Genomic DNA, 21,915 nt, shown 5'->3' on the forward strand with positions numbered 1-21,915 from the left:
AGGCTAAGCAGCTGGTTGTAAACACTATGTGGGGCCTTTGTCATCCAGGTTAGAGAAAAATAACATGTGAGAGGTTTTATTTAAATATCATTGAGAATTGGTAGTGTACATTAACTGTAGATACATAGATAAAGAATGGACCTGGCAATTCTGTAGCAGTAACTTGTGCTTCCTTTGCTCTCCTCCTCCTTCACCACCACCACCACGCCCGCCCCCCCCCCCACCAATTGAGACCTTGTATCTGTGTGGTTGTTGGTAAAATTCTAGAATCCATTGTTACGAATTAGATTTCTAAATTCTTGGAAGTGCAGGGTCGGATTAGAACAAGTCAGCATGGATTTAGTAAGGAGAGGTCATGCCTGACAAACCAGTTAGAATTCTTTGAAGAGGTAACAAGTAGGTTAGACCAGGGAAACCCAGTGGATGATTTCTATCTAAACTTCCAAAAGGCCTTTGATAAGTTGCCTCACAGGAGGCTGCTGTGTAAGGTGAGGGCCCATGGTGTTTGAGGTGAGCTACTGGCATGGATTGAGGATTGTCTCTTTCTGAAGGCAGAGAGGCAGGATAAAAGGTTCTTTTTTGGAATGGCAGCTAGTGACAAGTGGTGGCCCACAGGGTCAGTGTTGGGGCTGCAGTTGTTTACTTTATATATTAATGATTTGGATGAAGGGACCAATGGCATTCTGGCAAAGTTTGCTGATGATATGAAATTAGGTGGACAGGCAGGTAGTACTGAAGAGGTGGGGAGACTGCAAAAAGATTTAGACAATTTAGGAGAGTGGTCCAGGAAATGGCTGGTGAAATTCAATGTGAGCAAATGTGAGGTCTTGCACTTTGGAAAAAAGAGTGCAGGCAGGGACTATTTTTAAAACGGTGAGAAAATTCATAAAGCCGAAGTATAAATGGATCTGGGAGTGCTAGTCCAGGATTCTTTAAAGGTTAACTTGCGAGTTGAGGCTGTGATTAAGAAAGCAAATGTAATGTTGTCACTTATCTCAAGAGGGTTGGAAGCTAGAGAAGTGATTGCTGGGCTTCTTGATGAGAGATTTGTATCATCGATAGTCACAGGTGAGGTGCTGGAAAACTGGAGGTTGGCTAACGTGGTGCCACTGTTTAAGAAAGTGGTAAGGACAAGCGAAGGAACTATAGAACAGTAAACCTGATGTCGGTGGTGGGCAAGTTGTTGGAGGGAATCCTGAGAGATAGGATGTAAATGTATTTGGAAAGGCAAGGACTGATTAGGGATGGTCAACGTGGCTTTGTGCGTGGGAGATCATGTCTCACAAACTTGATTGAGTTTTTTGAAGAAGTAACAAAGAGGATTGATGAGGGCAGAGTGGTAGATGTGATCTATATGGACTTCAGTAAGGCGTTCAACAAGGTTCCCCATGGGAGACTGATTAGCAAGGTTGGATCTCATGGAATACAGGGAGAACTGGCTCAAAGGTAGAAGACAGAGGGTGGTGTTGGAGGGTTGTTTTTCAGACTGGAGGCCTGTGACCAGTGGAGTGCCACAAGGATCGGTGCTGGGCCCTCTACTTTTTGACATTTACATAAATGATTTGGATGCGAGCATAAGAGGTACAGTTAGTAAGTTTGCAAGTGACACGAAAATTGGAGGTGTAGTGGACAGCGAAGAGGGTTACCTCAGATTACAACAGGATCTTAACCAGATGGGCTAATGAGCTGAGAAGTGGCAGATGGAGTTTAATTCAGATAAATGCAAAGTTCTGCATGTTGGGAAAGCAAATCTTAGCAGGACTTATACACTTAATGGTAAGGTCCTAGGGAGTGTTGCTGAACAAAGAGACCTTGGAGAGCAGGTTCATAGCTCCTTGAAAGTAGAGTCGCAGGTTGGTAGGATAGTATGCTTTCTTTTATTGGTCAGAGTATTGAGTGCAGGAGTTGGGAGGATTTGTTGCGGCTGTACAGGACATTGGTTAGGCCACTGTTAGAATATTGCGTGAAATTCTGGTCTCCTTCCTATCGGAAAGGTGTTGTGAAACTTGAAAGGGTTCAGAAAAGATTTACAAGGATGTTGCTAGGTTTGGAGGATTTGAGCTACAGGGAGAGGCTGAACAGGCTGGAGCTGTTTTCCCTGGAGTGTCGGAGGCTGAGGGGTGACCTTATAGAGGTTTACAAAATTATGAGGGGCATAGATAGGGTAAATAGACAAAGTCTTTTCCCTGGGGTGGGCGAGTCCAGAACTAGAGGGCATAGATTTAGGGTGAGAGGGGAAAAATATAAGAGAGACCTGAGACGCAACTTTTTCACGCAGAGGGTGGTACGTGTATGGAATGAGCTGCCAGAGGCAGTGGTGGAGGCTGGTACAATTGCAACATTTAAGAGGCATTTGGATGGGTATATGAATAGGAAGGGTTTGGAGGGATAGGGGCCGGGTGCTGGCAGGTGGGACTAAATTAGGTTGAGATATCTGGTGGCATGGACGGGTTAGGCCGAAGAGTCTGTTTCCATGATGTACATCTCTATGACTGTATGAGGTTAGAAGGTTGAGGGGAGATCTAATAGAAACTTACAAGATAATGCATGGCTTAGAAAGGGTTGACGCTGGGAAGTTGTTTCTGTTAGTTGAGGAGACTAGGACCCGTGGGCACAGCCTTCAAATTAGAGGAGGTTAATTTAGAATGGAAATGAGGAGTCATTTCTTCAGCCAGAGAGTGGTGGGCCTGTGGAATTCATTGCCATGGAGCACAGTGGAGGCCGGGATGTTAAATATCTTCAAGGCAGAGATTGATAAATTCTTGACCTCGCAAGGAATTAAGGGCTATGGGGAGAGTGCAGTTAAGTAGAGTTGAAATGCCCATCAGCCATGATTAAATGGGGGAGTGGACTCAATGGACTGAAAGGCTTTATTTCCACTCCTATGTCTTATGGTTGTATAGCATCTTCATAGACATTTATATATGCATGGAATATTCCCAAATATATCTTTCAAGAAGGCTGAGAGAAGGTTTTTTCGAGATGTTCAAAATCATGAGGGCTCTGGACAGAGTAAGTAGGGAGAAATGTTTTCCATTGGAAGAAGGATGAAAAAGCAGAGGACGTTGTTTTTAGATAATTGGCAAAAGAAGGCCGGACAATGTGGAAAATAGCTTTTACACAGTGAATGGTTAAGGCTATCAATGCACTGTCTGGGAGTGTGGTGGATGCAGGATCAATTAGCATTTTCAAAAGGGAATTAGATAATTTTCTGAAGAGAATCAGAGAAAAGGCAGGGAAGTGAGAACAACATGTAAACAATGGGCCAAATGGCCTCCTGCTGTAATCACTCTATGATCCTATTCTATGATCTATATGGCTCAGGTCAAATGTAATCTGATAACATGCCTGCAATGAATCTTGGGACATTTTACAATTTTGACACATGTTGTAGATGCAGATTGTTGCGAATGAATTTCTGGAGATTGTTGGCTGCTTCATTTTTTTTATGATTGCTTCATGAAACACTGTGATTCAAAATGTATAACAGTTGCTGCCAGATCAAAAAGAACTGTACCAAATGCCACCAATGATCTGAGACTGAGTCAGTGAGATCAACAGAGTGTGCTGAGCATTTTGTAATCGCTAAGGATTGAGTTTCATTTTTGTTTAATATTGCATACAAGCCACAATTATATTGAGTCCTGCAGATTGGGCAGCAACACAGGCTGATTGGGTTACAATGGACGACACAGTCAAGGACTCTTATCCCAGAAACTGTGAGCTCATCTCAAGGGGTTTGTCGGATATAAAATCAAATCTGGCAGGACATGTGGATTGGGGATGGTGTTTGGGAACTATTGTGCAGTGAAGAAAAAGATCAATGAGTGGTGTTATGAATGGAGAAGATGAATTTCCATTCAACAGTGAGTGAATTTCAGTCCTCTGCCTCATTGGAGAATGAGAAAGGGCTTATTTGGAGGCCAGTCATTCCCTCAAAGAGGAAATTAGCATGAGGCAATACTGAACGGAGCCTTATTTGTGAACAGATGCTATATCCATTCTCTTGACTAGCCCATAATGACATTAAAAAGAATAAGCTTGCATTTTCATAGCACCTTTCATGACTTCAGGAAATCCTAAAGTGTTTTACAAGTCAATTTTTAAAAAAATGTAATCATTGTAATAATGCTGAAAACTTTACAGCCAATTTGAACCCTGCAATTTCTCAAATCAGGAATGTAATAGTGCCAGGATAATTTGCTTAAATTATGTTTGTTGGAGGACAACAGGACTCAGGGAGATGTTTCTGGTTCTTCTTTTTCTGGATCTTTTATGATCACCTGACATCCATAAGGTGGTGCCTACTATATTGCAGTTTTCCCACAAACTGACTTTTTTGCTTGGATAATGCACATAAGCTGTTCAATAGCGAATCTAAGGACAGGATTGTAAAGACTCTGCTTTACATTCTGCTTCTTCTTTTGGTGGTTTGTAGCATTTTCCAAGCCCTATTTAATATTAAAACTAGTTGTTTTATTCCAGGCAGCTATGACCCTTTTTGCCGCATCTCAGTTCTCAACCTCAGATTTAACTCCAACAACTGACACTGTTTGTTACAATAATGTTTCTACATTTTCAAACATCTTTCCCCATAAAGTGGCTCTTGAACATATTATATTAAGCTGGAAACTCCACATTCATTTATGAGTAATTAATTAGCTCAGTAATTAATTTCCTGGCTTCTGGTGGAGCTGTGGATAGATAGAGAAAAAGGTGTTTGGTATGCTTTCCTTTATTGAACAGAGCATTGAGTGTAGGAGTTGGGAGGTCATGTTGCAGCTGTACAGGGCATTGGTTCGGCCACTTTTGGAATATTGAGTGCAATTCTGGGCTCCCTCCAATCGGAAGGATGTTATGAAACATGAATGGGTTCAGAAAAGATTTACAACGATGTTGCCAGAGTTGGAGGATTTGAGGTACACAGAGAGGCTAAACAGGTTGGAGCTGTTTTCCCTAGAGCGTCGAAGGCTGAGGGTTGACCTTATCGAGGTTAATAAGATCATGAGGGGCATGGATAGGATAAATAGACAAAGTCTTTTCCCTGATGCGGGGAAGTCCAGAACTAGAGGGCATAGGTTTAGGGTGAGAGGGGAAATATTTAAAAGGGATCTAAGGGGCAACTTTTTCATGCAGAGGGTGGTGTGTGTATGGAATGACCTGCCATCTGTTTCACTGCTGTACATCTCTATGACTCTATGACTCTATGGTTATCTAAGTACTAATTTGCGGATTTAAAGCAGTTCCCGTTCCTTTTCAACCTCTCTCTCTCACTACAGCCTGCCTCTCCCTGTCCTTGCAACCTCACTCTTTCTGTCCGGTCCATTCACTCACCCCTCTCCTGCAACCACTTTTTGCCTTCCTCTCTCTTCACCTGTGTACTTTAATCATTACCCCTACCCTCCTTCAGCCTTCATGATTGAATTTTCCCAAACCAACTTTTGGGTTTTTGGGAATGAATACATCTACTGCCCCAATATATTTGGCCCAGCACTGTTTCACAGTGAGCTCTGCTGTACACATTAAGAAATACATTTTGTGTATTGGGGTTGGGATATCCTGATTAGCACGGCTGAAATGTAGGATTTTTCTTTCTTTATACAGAAGCACTGGCAGACAGCTCATCAAATTTGGATTTCCCTTCATTATCCCAGTTGTTGGAAGCAACTTCACAAGAAAACTTTATTGTTGCTTAGTTAGTGTACAGGCTGTCTGTCTGTAGGCTGTCTGTTGCTGCATGTGTTGATGATACATTCTGTTAGTTTACACCTTTGATATGCAGCCTTTTAGTATATGGGCAGTCGGTACAGAGAGTATGAGTTGTCTGATGACACAGTCTGTCAGTACACAGAGTGTGTGGCAAGTGATGTTTGTTTAATGGCAGCCACAGATTACACACAAAGGCATTTACAGCAGATGTAAACATTGTATAACTATGTCAAGTCAACCAGAATACTACAGGTAACATTGCATTTCTCCTTTTTCATTAAAAAAAATGCATGCACTATCATTTGCAGTTATAAGTTATATCAGTTATCCAACATACGTAGTCACAAAGAAAATGATTAGTCATTAACAAAACAATGTATTCCACTTTGGTCAGTCTCTAAAAATGGATTATATACATTGTCTTTAAACTGTGCAGGTCTCCTAATGGCAAGCGTACTGACAGGACATTTTGGTTAGGCCACTTTTGGAATATTGTGTGCATTCCTGTTCTTCCTCCTATAGAAAGGGTGTTGTGAAGGGTTCAAAAAGGATTTACAAGGATGTTGCCAGGGTTTGAGCTATAGGGAGTGGCTGAATAGGCTGGGGCTGTTATCCCTAGAGCATCGGAGGCTGAGGAGTTTATAGATGTTTGTAGAGCTTTATAAAATCATGAAGGGCATGGATAGGGTAAATAGACAAGGTATTTTCTCTGGGATGGGGGATTCCAGAACTAGAGGGCATAGGTTTAAGGTGAAAGGGGAAATATTTAACAGGGACCTAAGGGGCAACTTTTCCGCGCAAAGGGTGGTACGTATATGGAATGAGCTGCCAGAGGCAGTGGTGGAGACTGGTACAATTACAACATTTAAAAGGTATCTGGATGGGTACATGAATAGGAAGGGTTTAGAGGGATATGTGCCAAGTGCTGGCAAATGGGACTAGATTAGTTTAAGATATCTGGTTGGCATGGATGAGTTGGACCAAAGGGCCTGTTTCCGTGTCGTACATCTCTATGACTCTATGTGTTGTCATTGGCTGTTCTTCTGGTTTCAGCACATTCTTGGAGTGATAATTCCTCTCCATCAGTGTCATTTTGTTGAAAATGCTATTCATGGTAACTGTTATCGTTGATCCATTTCTGTCACTGGGGAACAGTGAACCTCTGGAGTTCATGGTCCTTTGATATTCTGTGCAGGCTGGTGAGATCACTTGTTCTTGATCCACTGTTGTCTCAACTAGGACTTAGGCAGCGCAGATGTGACATGATATCTATTCTTTCGCGTTCACTGTGTCTATTTGAGGTGACGAGGAGGAAGTGAAGACTGCAGATGCTGGCGATCAGCGTCAAACTTTGTGGTACTGGAAAAGCACAGCAGGTCAGGCAGTGTCCAAGGAGCAAGAGAGTTGATATTTTGGGCATAAGCCCTTCATCAGGAATGTGGACTTACACCTGAAATGTCGATTCTTCTGCTTCTCAGATGCTGCCTGACCTGCTGTGCTTTTCCAGCACCACACTTTTTGATGATGGCCATTTAGGTGACAACCATTCTATTCAGGACCAAGGTTTCTGTGTGAGTCGACGAAGAATGTTAAACATTTGCACTTTCCAATGCATATTTCTCCAATGCCTTGGCAGCTTTATCAAAGTTATATTTGGATTTCTGTCATTTCATCTTGATTTTGTTACTCATGCCCATTAATACTTCTGGTTTCAAATGACAGGACAGGCTGCAGGTAATCTGTGTATGCATTGATGATAACACTGCATATGTTGCTGAGACCAGGGGTTGGGCCCTGATGGGAATGGGACAAAAGGCAGGAGAGGTAGCATGTAAGGAAGGCTTGCACCAGGAGCAGGCTGGGAGGAGGGCGACTGGGTGCAGGATGTGGGAGGAGGAAGGCCTACACAGGGAGCATGGTCAGGGAGAGAGGGGAGTGTACCAGATGCCAACCCCCATTTTGTTTAGGAGTGATGGGACTGCTGAGATAAGATTAGGAGGCTAAAGGGGGACTGAGAGAGATAGAATTGTCTCAGAGAAAAATAAATTAACTTAGAATTTTATAATGTATGCTCCATCATTTTACATCCAGGCAGTGTCATCTTTAGATAGACAGCTGCTTCCTTTTGCTTGAGAATGATTTGTTCCCTCAAGGTGACATTCATAGGATGCACAGCCTTTCCTGACTCCTCTTCTCCCCCCATTTCCTACACTATCTCTACACAATGGGTCCTTTGTGCTTCTGTATGTTATTCCATGTTTTTCTCTGTGTGTCCATATATTGATTCTGTCTGTACCTGCCTATTTATGTGTTTGTGAGTGAATGTGTATATGTGGCTGTCTTTCTTTGTGTGTGTTTCTGTGTTAATAGATGACTATATTAGTTTTCATGTAAGAATGCGGGTAAATGGAGCTGAGGCCATGAAAAGATCAACCATGACCTAGTTGAATGGAGGAGGAGGCTTGAAGGACCAGATGGCCTACTCCTGCCCCTATTTCTTATGTTCTTATGTGTGCCTATCTGTCTATGTGTCTGTGTGTGTTCTGCATGTACACTTGTGTGTATGTATGAGAGAGACATATCTATAAATGTATGCATTTGTGTTTGTCTTTCTGTGCATGTGTGGGTGTGTATGTTTGTTGATATATGTTTCTTTTGAGTGTGTGCATATGCATGTTTATTCTTCTTTATATGTATTTGTCTGTGTTCATGGTTGTGTGTGTGTTTTTTGATAATTTTCAATTTGATAGAGAAGCCTCTCCATTAGGGGGCAGCACATACTCACTGTATTGCAATCTCAATGGCAGGAAGATGACATATCTAAAAAAAATTGCAAATGCTGGCGATCTGAAATAAAAACAGACATTGCTGGAGAAATTCAGCTGGAAACAGTAATTTCTGCAGAAATACAGCAGGTCTGGCACCGCCTGTGAGTGAATATTTTGTGTCTATTGCATCAGAACTGAAAGGGGCTGGAAAACGGTGTTTTTTATACGATTGACAGTGGAACAGATTGTGAAGGTGGCCAGAGCTAAAGACAAAGGGATTGTCAGTGTTGGTGAAGGAAGATAGGAACGTGAAATGGATGTAAATGAAAATAGGAAAATGAGAAACTAGGTCAGCTCTGCTTTGAGTAAAGTCAACAATACATAGAGTTGGGAGAATATAAGGAAAATGGAGAACAGAATTCATGCCCTGAACTTGTGGAATTTAATATCCAATCCTAGAGCTGTAAAGAACATAACTGGAAGATGGGGTTTTGCTCCTCAAACTTGTTTTGTGCTTTGTTGGACAATTTCAGCAAGTCCAGGGTAGAAGTGTTAGCATGACAATATTAAGTATGGTTTATTGAAGTGGCAAAGCAATTGGAAGGGCTAGAGTCATGTGGACAAAGTGGAGGTATTCTGCAAAATTGTCACTCAGTTTGCATTTGATCTTGGATTAGTGGTGCTGGAAGAGCACAGCAGTTCAGGCAGCATCCAAGGAGTTTCAAAATCGACGTTTCGGGCAAAAGCCCTTCATCAGGAATAAAGACAGTGAGCCTGAAGCGTGGAGAGATAAGCTAGAGGAGGGTGGGGGAGGGGGGGGGGGGGATGAAAGTAGCATAGAGTATAATGGTGAGTAGGGGAGGGGTGAAGGTGATAGGTCAGGGAGGAGAGGTTGGAGTGGATAGGTGGAAAAGGGGATAAAATCAATGAGGTATAAACAATGACTGCAGATGCTGGAAACCAGATTCTGGATTAGTGGTGCTGGAAGAGCACAGTAATTCAGGCAGCATCCAAGGACCTTTGAAATCGACGTTTCGGGCAAAAGCCCTTCATCAGGAATAAAGGCAGTGAGCTTGAAGCGTGGAGAGATAAGCTAGAGGAGATTGGGGGTGGGGAGAAACTAGTATAGAGAATAATTGAGTGGGGGAGGGGATGAAGGTTGGAGGGGTGGGGTCTGAGGGCGGAGGTGTAGGATGCAGACGAGATGCGTTGAAGGGCATCTTTAACCATGTGGGAAGGGAAATTGCAATCTCTAAAGAAGGAGGCCATCTGGTGTGTTTTGTGGTCAGGGAGGAAAGGGTGGAGTGGATAGGTGGAAAAGGAGATAGGCAGGTAGGACAAGTCCGGACAAATCATGGGGACAGTGCTGATCTGGAAGTTTGGAACTAGGGTGAGGTGGGGGAAGGGGAAATGAGGAAACTGTTGAAGTCCACATTGAAGCCCTGGGGTTGAAGTGTTCCAAATCGGAAGATGAGGCATTCTTCCTCCAGGCGTCTGGTGGTGAGGGAGCGGCGGTGAAGGAGGCCCAGGACCTCCATGTCCTCGGCAGAGTGGGAGGGGGAGTTGAAATGTTGGGCCACGGGGCGGTGTGGTTGATTGGTGCAGGTGTCCCGGAGATGTTCCCTAAAGTGCTCTGCTAGAAGGTGCCCAGTCTCCCCAATGTAGAGGAGACCGCATCGGGAGCAACGGATACAATAAATGATATTAGTGGATGTGCAAGTAAAACTTTGATGGATGTGGAAGGCTCCTTTAGGGCCTTGGATAGAGGTGAGGGAGGAGGTGTGGGTGCAGGTTTTACAGTTCCTGTGGTGGCAGGGGAAAGTGCCAGGATGGGAGGGTGGGTTGTAGGGGGGGGCGTGGGCCTGACCAGGTAGTCACGCAGAGAATGGTCTTTGCGGAAGGCAGAAAGGGGTGGGGAGGGAAATATATCCCTGGTGGTGGGGCCTGTTTGGAGGTGGCGGAAATGTCGGCGGATGATTTGGTTTATGCGAAGGTTGGTAGGGTGGAAGGTGAGCACCAGGGGCATTCTGTCCTTGTTACGGTTGGAGGGGTGGGGTCTGAGGGCGGAGGTGTAGGATGTAGACGAGATGCATTGGAGGGCATCTTTAACCATGTGGGAAGGGAAATTGCAATCTCTAAAGAAGGAGGCCATCTGGTGTGTTTTGTGGTGGAACTGGTCCTCCTGGGAGCAGATCCGGCAGAGGCGGAGGAATTGGGAATACGGGATGGCATTTTTGCAAGAGGTAGGGTGGGAGGAGGTGTAATCCAGGTAGCTGTGAGAGTCGGTGGGTTTGTAAAAAATGTCAGTGTCAAGTCGGTCATCATTAATGGAGATGGAGAGGTCCAGGAAGGGGAGGGAGGTGTCAGAGATGGTCCAGGTAAATTTAAGGTCAGGGTGGAATGTGTTGGTGAAGTTGATGAATTGCTCAACCTCCTTGCGGGAGCACGAGGTGGCGCCAATGCAGTCATCAATGTAGCGGAGGAAGAGGTGGGGAGTGGTGCTGGTGTAATTACGGAAGATCAACTGCTCTACGTAGCCAAAGAGACAGGCATAGCTGGGGCCCATAGGTGTGCCCATGGCTACCCCTTTGGTCTGGAGGAAGTGGGAGGATTCAAAGGAGAAATTGTTAAGGGTGAGGACCAGTTCGGCCAAACGAATGAGACTGTCAGTGGAAGGGTACTGTTGGAGACGTCTGGAGAGGAAAAAAACGGAGGGCTTGGACGCCCTGGTCATGGCGGATGGAGGTGTAGAGGGATTGGATATCCATGGTGAAGATGAGGCGTTGGGGGCCGGGGGAACGGAAGTCTTGGAGGAGGTGGAGGGCGTGGGTGGTGTCTCGAACGTATGTGGGGAGTTCCTGGACTAGGGGGGATAGGACGGTGTCGAGGTAGGTAGAGATGAGTTCAGTGGGGCAGGAGCATGCTAAGACAATGGGTCGGCTAGGGTAGTCAGGCTTGTGGATCTTGGGAAGGAGGTAGAACCGGGCAGTGCGGGGGTCCCGGACTATGAAGCTGCCTCCGTAACCAACTCATCCCACACGGACTCCGGACCACCTTTAAACCAGCAGAGTTCGGACCCAAACAGGACAAACGGTACAGACTACAGATTCAAAAACACCAGCAACAGTTCTCCTTCAAGATCCTCCGCTCCACACTTGCAGCAATGCGCCGGCACCTAACCTCTCTACAGTCAGCCCTGCCCCAGCTGAGGGCCACACTCTCTCAGAATTGCAAAGGACCCACTCTGTACTACATCCTCAGGAGAATTCATACTCTCAACAAACAGTATTTCAATTCCATCTCAAACATCAAAAAGTAAGTAAGTACAACAAACTTTTATCTACCCACCTCCAAAACCAGCGCTCCTCAAACATTCCAGAAGATTCCACCGGCCTCGGAACCTATTCCACCATTAGCCATGCGGCTGATACAGCTGCCACCCCCACGCTGATTGATGATGTCACTTCCGCCCCATCATGGCCGCTCCCACAACCACTTCCACCCCTCACAATTCCTCATGCATCACACATGACATCACTTCTGCCTTTCACATCATCGCTGATGCCACATGCTCAGTGACTTCCGCCACCCCTACTGCCGTGGTCACCACCACTTCTGCCCCCACCAGCGCCACTCACCTGCATTCTGCTGACATGCCCTCCACAGCATGGTGGTGGCACCATGCTGGAAGTGGAGAAAATGATAGCCACAATTGAATCTGCCTCCACCACACTCTCCGATAGTACCAAGAGACATCACAGGAAAAATATAATTGCCTTATGAGGATGATGTTTCTATTTAAGTAAACAATGTGCAACATTGTGTGGGAAAGGCAGGAGTATGGCACTAGCATAAAATGCTCAAACAGACAGCACAGACATATGAGCCAAATTAATTTTTTTATGATTCAGTCAAATATAATGAGGTGTTTTAACTTACAATTATTCACCCCCTACACATAATCTTAAAAATGCTTTCAAGAATCCTTACCATGAATGTTCATGAAGAAACAGTGCTTTTTTACATTGTCAATCTGCATGTGACATTCCTCCCCTACTCACATTCTTTCACCCATTCATCCAATCCTTATTGTTTACACCCAACTGAGGGATTACTTTGATACTTGAGTATTATTGCAGTCACGAGTGAGGTGCCGGAAGACCGGAGGTTGGCTAACGTGGTGTCACTGTTTAAGAAAGATGGTCAGGACAAGCCAGGGAACCAATAAGCCTGACATTGATGGTGGACAAGTTGTTGGAGGGAATCCTGAAGGACAGGATGGATATGTATTTGGAAAGGCAAGGACTGATTAGGGATAGTCAGCATGGCTTTGTGAGTAGGAAATCATGTCTCACAAACTTAATTCAGTTTTTCTGAAGAAGTAACAAAGAGAATTGATGAGGGCAGAGTGATAGATATGATCTATATGGATTTCAGTAAAGCGTTCGACAAGATTCTCCATTGGAGACTGGTTAGCAAGGTTAGATCTCATGGAATACAGGGAGAACTTGCCATTTGGATACAGAACTGGCTCAAAGGTAGAAGACAGAGGGTGGTGCTGGAGGGTTGCTTTTCAGACAGGAGGCTTGTGACCAGGGGGGTGCCACAAGGATTGGTGCAGGGTCCACTACTTTTCGTCATTTATATAAATGATTTGGATGCGAGCATAAGAGGTACAGTTAGTAAGTTTGCAGATGACACCCAAAATTGGAGGTATAGTGGACAGCGAAGAAGGTCACCTCAGATTACAACAGGATCTTGATCAGATGGGCCAATGGGCTGAGAAGTGGCAAATGGAGTTTAATTTAGATAAATGTGAGGTGCTGCATTTTGGGAAAGCAAATCTTAGCAGGACTTATACACTTGGTGGTAAGGGAATGTTGCTAAACAAAGAGACCTTGGAGTGCAAGTTCATAGCTCCTTGAAAGTGGAGTCGCAGGTAGATAGGATAGTGAAGAAGGCAATTGGTATGCTTTTCTTTATTGGTCAGAGTATTGAGTACAGGAATTGGGAGGTCATGTTGCGGCTGTATAGGAGATTGGTTAGGCTACTGTTGGAATATTGCATGCAATTCTGGTCTCCTTCCTATCGGAAAGATGTTGTGAAACTTGGACGAGTTCAGAAAAGATTTACAAGAATGTTGCCAGAGTTGGAGGATTTGAGCTATAGGGGGAGGTTGAATAGGCTGGGCTGTTTTCCCTGGAGCGTAGGAGGCTGAGGGATGACCTTATAGAGGTTTACAAAATCATGAGGGGCATGGATAGGATAAATAGACAAAGTCTTTTCCCTGGGGTCGGGGAGTTCAGAACTAGAGGGCATAGGTTTAGGGTGAGAGGGGAAAGATATAAGAGAGACCTAAGGGGCAACATTTTCATACAGTGATACGTGTATGGAATGAGCTGCCAGAGGAAGTGGTTGAGGCTGGTACAATTGCAACATATAAAAGGTATCTGGATGGGTATATGAATAGGAAGGGTTTGGAGGGATATGGGCCGGGTGCTGGCAGGTGAGACTAGATTAGGTTGAGACATCTGGTTGGCATGGACAATTTGGACCGAAGGATCTGTTTCCGTGTTGTACATCTCTATGACTGTATGAGATAGTAAACCCCACAAACCCCAGGCTCATCCCACATGAGAAAGCATCCCTCCAAATATTTGGACGGGGGGGACTGCAAATGGAACTGTGGGATGGTAGCCATATGTTAGAACAATACCAAACTTTGTTGCTGTTCCTTATCCAACCTCGAATAAGTGGGCTCTTTTTACACACTTACTTAAGAAATTGATTTTGCCTGTTGCTGTAGCATGATTGATTTGATATTGATTTTAAAAGAGACAAAGTGTTTCTTTGCATTCATAGACCTCCTAGCAGTTACGCTAAAGGCACAGTAATATGAAGACAGGTATATCTAAGCATGGCTTCAGTCTGTAACCCTCATTTGCTGATAATGTATCTTGTTCATCTGGTATTGCAACAGCTGGATAGGCACAAGACTAAGGATTAGTGGGTATGCAAATGAGGAGCCAACTGAAGAAAGAGGGAGGGCACAGCACTCCTCTCTCATGATGATACCACTACTCATATGGGATGGGTTTCATCTGCCTAGTTTCATCTCCTCCTCCCAGTGCAGATCAAGGGCAGGAAATAGGGGATGTTCCCTAGCAAGAACACCATGGCCTTTTGTTCTCTTGATTCCTATAATAATTTCAGGCAAGTGGAGGAGTACAGTATTCAATGTCTTGAGGTGACGTCCCCAGAGAATTTTGAGGAAATTGTTAATAGAGTGTTGGCGAAGTCTTGACAAAGTCTCCCAATGTGTATTAAAAGTCGTCTTCAAATGGGGTTTCAAGTTGACTTCATTCAGCAAGTGGACTTGAAAATGGATGTGTTTTTAAGTATATGCCACAGTAAAGCAACAAATTTGTTACCCTTGATCAACTGGTTATTGTTCAGGGAAGTAGGTAATTGCAGTAGAAACCACCAAAATGTTCTGCAGCCTTATTAAAAAATGTTTGTAGATAATTTCATTGTCAATCAGAGCCTTAACAATCTTTAGGAATGCCCTATTTTTAGATTGTATGTAAATGTGTTTATCACAGTGGCATCAAAAAGGCTAAACCAGTGTGCAGTTCAAGATGGCATCTTGGCCAGACTGAGGCTCATTAGAGTTTAAAATATCTGTAAAAATTCCTCCTCCACCAAGTTTATTAAAAACCAGAGCCCTCAGACTCAGCTGTATAATCTTGAGATTCAGCTCTGTTTGTGTGTTGGTACAAATGCCAGGAACTCAGAATTGTGCAGAGGATTAGGGAGTAGGGAACAGGACAGAAAGTAAGCTGGGAGGATCAGCTCCCAACTCTGGGATTGTTCATCACAGCAATTTCCAGACATTTCAGTGGTGAGGAGACTGTGTCTTTATACCCATGTACAAACCAAGCTGAACTGAGCTCAAAGCTGACCACATAGGAACAGGGGAACAGGAGTAGGCCATTCAGCCTGTTGAGCCTATCCAAATCCTCCTGAAGCCACTTTACACCTTCGTCACAACACAGTTACATTTAGCTTTGCATCATTTGGAAATATTACATTTGGTTGCCACATCTAAATCATACAGTGAACAACTGGAGCCCAAGTAATGATCATTGCAGTCCCACTAATCACAGCCTGCCAATTGAGAATGACTCATTTATTCCTACTTTTTTTTACTTTGTTTTTCCCTGTCTTCCAGTCTCATTAGCAGCTATTCAATTTACATCCACTAAACGAGCAATGTCCTTGAACTTCTGTGGCTGTAAAACTTGGCTGTTCTACTTCCATAAATAGCCCCTTTGCAGCATTATCCATATTGCATGATGTATATTGCAAGTAGAACGTAAGAACTGCATTTATATGCAGTTGCAGATGCAAACTCACAGCATCCCAACTTGCTTGAAAACCAATAGTTTTGAAGTGTGGTCAGTGTTATAAAGTAGGAAACATGGTAACTAATTATTGTATGTCAATGACAGCGGGGTAAATCACCAGATAATCTGCTTTAGCAGTTGTTCAATATAACCAGTCACAGGGCAATAAAATTACTCAGAGTCAAATGGTTGTTTGTATTTAAGTTTTGATTAAATTCTTCCATTGATCTGTAATGTACTTAGTTCCACAATGTATTATAATGTGAGACTGAATTTGTCACACACTGTGGTTTAAATCTTTAATATGGTGTCACCTCAAAGGTGAAGGAGGATAAGTGATAACCTGAGGTAAGCTGTTCACCACTGCACTGTTTCATGATGAGATACATTCAAGTTGACTGAAAACATGAGATGTCAAAGCAGGAGTACACTCTCATTATTAACTTAACCCAGAGGTTTGAGTTTGATCAACTAGAAGAGCAGTTTTGGAAAGAAGAAAACCAGAAACCTAATGAAGATGATGTGAAGGTGCTTCCTGTCAGATAAATCCAAATGACCATTTCAGATCACCGGTCCCCAAAACTCTGATCTTTAGTTTGTGTGAACTACCACATCACTGCCACATCTCCAAACGGCAGTTGAATTAATGGGTCCCTTATGGCATCAGTATAAAATGGGAGGGATTTTCACAGAAGGAATTTAGGACTAGGCCACTTAATCCCTCTGTTCTGCCATTTGGTTAACTCATGAATGACCTGTATTTTAACTCCATTTCCTTGTTTCCAAATTCCTTCATATCCTTTGCCTAACATAAAGTCAGGCACTCTTAGTTCCTGGATTTTCAACACTTTTTCCACATCTGTTTCTGTGAAGGATGCAAATCTCCAACTGTTTCAAGAATTCAGGTTACAGGTGAAGATTGACCTCATCAGTAAATTGCACAGTAAAGTTTAGGGCATTCCTTCAATTTAAGGAATTTTCTTCCAAAGTTTTGTCTGACATTGGGTGAATCCAGAAAATATGTTCTTTTTCTCTCTTTTCATGTTTCATTCTATGTTCAAATTGTGAATTTGTCTGAGAGATTGCCGGTATTATTGAGACATTTTAACTGAGGCATTTATGAAATAATATTAAAGGCCTAACATTTATTCTCACAGCCTCAAGATATCCCAGTGTTTTACAGCCATTTGAGTATGTGAATTGTATTGTATAAAATGATGGCAGCCAATTTGCGCACAGCAAGAAGACAATAGACAATAGGTGCAGGAGTAGGCCATTCTGCCAGCCTGCACCACCATTCACTATGATCATGGCTGATCATCCTTAATCAGTATCCTGTTCCTGCCTTATCTCCATAACCCTTGATTCCACAATCCTTGAGAGCTCTATCCAACTCTTTCTTAAATGAATCCAGAGACTGGGCCTCACTGCCCTCTTGGGAAGAGCATTCCACACAGCCACCACTCACTGGGTGAAGAAGTTTCTCCTCATCTCTGTCCTAAATGGTCTACCCCGTATTTTTAAGCTGTGTCCTCTGGTTCGGCACTCACCCATCAGCGGAAACATGTTTCCTGCCTCCAGAGTGTCCATTCCTTTAATAATCTTATATGTCTCAATCAGATCCCCTCTCAGTCTTCTAAACTCAAGGGTATACAAGCCCAGTCGCTCCAGTCTTTCAGTGTAAGGTAATCCCGCCATTCTAGGAATTGACCTCGTGAACCTACGCTGTACTCCCTCAATAGCCAGAATGTCTTTCCTCAAATTTGGAGACCAGAACTGCACACAGTACTCCAGGTGTGGTCTCACGAGGGCTCTGTACAGCTGCAGAAGAACCTCTTTGCTTCTATACTCAATCCCTCTTGTTATGAAGGCCAGCATGCTATTAGCCTTCTTCACTACCTGCTGTATCTACATGCTTACCTTCATTGACTGGTGTACAAGAACACCCAGATCTCTTTGTACTGCCCCTTAACCTAAATTGATTCCATTTAGTTAGTAATCTGCCTTCCTGTTCTTGCCACCAAAGTGGATAACCATACATTTATCCACATTAAACTGCATCTGCCATGTATCTGACCACTCACCTAACTTGTCCAGGTCACCCTGTAATCTCCTAACATCCTCATCACATTTCACCCTGCCACCCAGCTTAATATCATCAGCAAATTTGCTAATGTTATTGCTAATACCACCTTCTATGTCATTAACATATATTGTAAAAAGCTGCGGTCCCAGTACTGATCCCTATTGTACCCCACTGGTCACTGCCTGCCATTCCGAAATGGAGCCATTTATCACTACTCTTTGTTTCCTATCAGCCAACCAACTTTCATTCCAACTTTGCCCCCAATAACATGCACCCTAATTTTGCTCACTAATCTCCGATGTGGGACTTTATAAAAAGCTTTCTGAAAGTCCAGGTACACTACATCTACTGGATCTCCCTCGACACAAATAACATGATACTGAATCAAATAATCTGTTTTTAGTGCTATGGAAAGGTTCTGTTGTAGGAAAGGTTTTGGAAAGGATTATAAGAGATAAAGATTTATAACCATCTAGCAAGCAACAATTTGATTTCAGATAGTCAACGTGGTTTCGTCAAGGGCAGGTCATGTCTCACAAACCTCACTGAGTTTTTGAGAAAGTGACCAAGCATGTAGGTGAGGGTAGGGCAGTTCACATGGTATACATGGACTTCAGTAAAGCCTTTGATAAGGTTCCACGTGGTAGGTTGTTGGAGAAAATGCAAAGGCATGGATTGAGGTGATTTAGCAGTTTGGATTAGAAACTGGCTTTCTGAAAGAAGACAGCAAGTGGTGGTTGATGGAAAACATTCAGCCTGGAGTCCGGTTACTAGTGGTGTGCCACAAGGATCTGTGATCCCTGAAAGTTGCCACCCAGATTGATAGTGCTGTTAACAAGGCATACAGTGTGTTAGGTTTCATTGGTAGAGGGATTGAGTTCTGGGGCTGCAATATCATGCTGCAACTACACAAAATGCTAGTGCAGCTGCACTTGGAATATTGTGTACAGTTCTGGTCCCCATATTTCGGGAAGGATGTGGAAGCATTGGAAAAGGTGCAGAGGAGATTTACCAGGATGTTGCCTGGTCTGGAGGGAAGGTTTTGTGAGGAAAGGCTGAGAGACTTAGGTCTGCCTGTCATTGGAAAGAAGACTAAGAGGGGATTTGATAGAGACAGACAAGATGATCAGAGGATTAGATAGGGTAGACAGTGAAAGTCTGTTTCCTAGGATGATGACGTCAGCTTGTACGGGGGGGCATAACTACAAATTGAGGGGTGATAGATTTAAGACAGATGTCAGAAGCAGGTTCTTTACTCAGAGAGTGGTAAGGGTGTGGAATGCCCTACCTGCCAATGTAATTAACTCAGCCACATTAGGGAGATTTAAACAATCCTTGGATAAGTACATGGATGATGATGGGATAGAGTAGGGAGACGAGCTGAGAATAGTTCACAGGTTGGTGCAACGTCAAGGGCTGAATGGGTCTGTTTTGCGCTGTATTGTTTTATGTTCTATCTATGTTCTATGAATGATGAACATTGAACAAGACACCATGTAAGTAAGCCTCTAACAGGATGTTTTACCTGATGCAGTATTATTTATGTTATCACCCATAAGCTAAAAACTGGGGATCGATTTTGTGGTTGTTGAAGAATCCAACAGACATTTATTACAAATAACTATTATGTACAAACATTACATTTCTCAGGTACATATATGTTATAGCTAACAGCAATTTATTAGGTTCAACAAAGAAGCATGCTTCCAGTCGAGGGTCATGTCTGAAATTATCCAAGATAAGATTAATAGGAGATCTTTATACCTTCGGATTACATGCTGTGATACAATGATGATAGCATGAGCACGTCTGTTAAAGGCATACAGACAAACTGACCGTGAGATCTAATACAGATGTTAAGAGTCAAATAAAAGCAAAATACCTTAGATGCTGCAAATTTGAAACAGACAGTACTGAAAAGTCATATCACACTTAAAGTTAACTTTGTTTTTCTCTCTCCATGGGTGCTGCCAGACACTGAAGTCAAACCCCGCTCTTCCTTCAAACAGTGCTATCAAATCTTTTTTTTCCACCCAAGAGAGTGGATTGGGCCCCCAGTTTAACATTTCATAGAAAGTATGGCTCTGACAACACCCTTGGTACTGTACTGGGATGTCAGCCCAGGTTTTGTTCTTAAACTCTTGAGTAGGAGCTTCAAGATTCTTTATGACAATTTTAAGTTTTAGGATAGATGTTAAGGAATGGTCTCATTTACTAAGAATGCAAAAGCACATTTCAGCCCTCTAGAGGCAGTCTCAAAGCATTGCCAAACCCATAGCCAGATCCAAATAACTGGCATTAACATTGAGGATACTCTTAGGCCACAACTAAGAGGCCATAACTATATAGCAGCAGGAACTAGCCCAGTTATATTACAGCACTGCCTCCAGAGTCACCTATGTATCAACCAATGAGTAGGTGGGGTTGGGCTTGAGAATGTTTGAATCTATGACTAAAAATACAGCAGAGTGTCCCATGTGCTGTAGGATTTTACTTTAGCAAATTATAGGAGGTGGAGGATAGTCACAGAGCACAAAGTCTGGGCAGAAAATAAATCCCAGTCGCTTTACAGCAGTAAAGGTCGCCCATGTAATCATCTCATTCTGGCTGGGATCAGTGCTGTCACTACGTGTGGCTGTTGTGATATAAATGCAGCATGAGGACGGAGGCTGGTGAAGGGACTTGTTAGAGATTAACATGTAAACAAGACATTCAGGCTGACAGGGTAAAACAGCAGGAAGCATCTGCTGGATGGAAACTTGGGCTCATTGCCACTATTATATACTCATGGCAATGTGCTCGACAATGCTAAGATAAAACACTAATAGACTATTAATAAACTAATCTTTATTTATAAAGTGAATGGTATTAATTTATACCACATGCATTCATTTACTTAGACACCAGTAAACATGTGACACAATTTATTGGACCCTGAGGTCTACAAGTGGCGCCCGTATGCCAGGATCACAGACTCCAAATCTACTGTAGTGTAATCTGTGCCTTAACATTCACAGAGAACAATAGGACTTTATAGGAGTAGGAAGTTCAGAGAGTACTTTACAATTAAATTATATGTCTTTTTTCCATAGCATAGGTCCGTGTTCTGGTTGCCTTGGTCTACAGCTCCTCAAAATGTAATTTCTATTGAGGATTGAGATCAAAAGTTATTCGGAACTGGCTTTTGACTCATTATTATGTGGCTTATGCTGTCGTGTGAGATCTACACCACCCCCCCATACAAATTACTGCTACCAAAATACCTCTGCAGCCATGACCAATTAACCAGCTTCAAAAACTTGCAATTGGCAAAGAGGTGATTAACCTGCTTTGTGCCAGTGTTATTGAGGAAGATGTATGGTCCTAACAAGCGAAAAACCAACCCTTTATTCTTCTCAATAATATTGAAAACTCTTAGACCCTCCCCTGTCCAACATCCCTCATCCCCTTTCTCTGAGCTGGCTGCACACTGTGAGGCAGAGGGGCCCAGGTTAAGGTTTTCCTTAGAAGGATGCTGAAGGCTGGTGATCAGAGAATGGTACACTGGCATTTGCTGGGATAGTCTGGAGCATAGACATTGTTTTCTGTGCCATACACAAAGTAGCTGTTCTCTTGTCCTTTCCACTGGAAGTGCACCTTGGTTACAGGAATCAATTCAATTGTCTGTCGCTGTAGTACAAGATAGAAATGATTATTTATGTGTTGAATAAGGAAGAGGTGAACAAAACACAATAAACACAATTTCATACTGAACTGCAATTTTACCCCTTCCACCTACCCAGGATCATGCTCTAAAAGAAGGTCTGTATCTTCTCTTGTTCATCTTGCTATTACTAGCTGAGCAATGGTCTCCTGAATGCATTTTAAGAATTCAGTGCCCTCTTACCTATTTACACAGGAACACAGAAAATAGGAGTAGGAGTAAGCCATTTGGTCCTTTAGGCCT

The 21,915-nt window shown here is 43.2% G+C and overlaps 2 protein-coding genes across 5 annotated transcripts in view; one reads left to right on the top strand and one right to left on the bottom strand.

Moving 5' to 3' along the window:
* Positions 1–21,915, top strand: part of cyb561d2 (cytochrome b561 family, member D2) — a 116,477-nt gene that overhangs the window by 28,546 nt on the left and 66,016 nt on the right. The window lies entirely within an intron of this gene.
* LOC140483909 (protein SSUH2 homolog) overlaps positions 19,547–21,915 on the bottom strand; it is a 36,183-nt gene continuing 33,814 nt past the window's right edge. For 2 of the 4 annotated variants that reach the window (XM_072582717.1, XM_072582716.1), the window contains one exon: positions 19,547–21,638. In XM_072582717.1, the coding sequence (XP_072438818.1) occupies positions 21,498–21,638 (141 nt within the window). In that variant the 3' untranslated portion in view covers positions 19,547–21,497. The remainder of the gene's footprint in view (positions 21,639–21,915) is intronic. The other 2 variants (XR_011962063.1, XR_011962062.1) reach the window with 1 other exon arrangement.

Source organism: Chiloscyllium punctatum, chromosome 12 (genome assembly GCF_047496795.1).
Source record: "Chiloscyllium punctatum isolate Juve2018m chromosome 12, sChiPun1.3, whole genome shotgun sequence".
NCBI classification, from domain to species: Eukaryota; Metazoa; Chordata; class Chondrichthyes; order Orectolobiformes; family Hemiscylliidae; genus Chiloscyllium; species Chiloscyllium punctatum.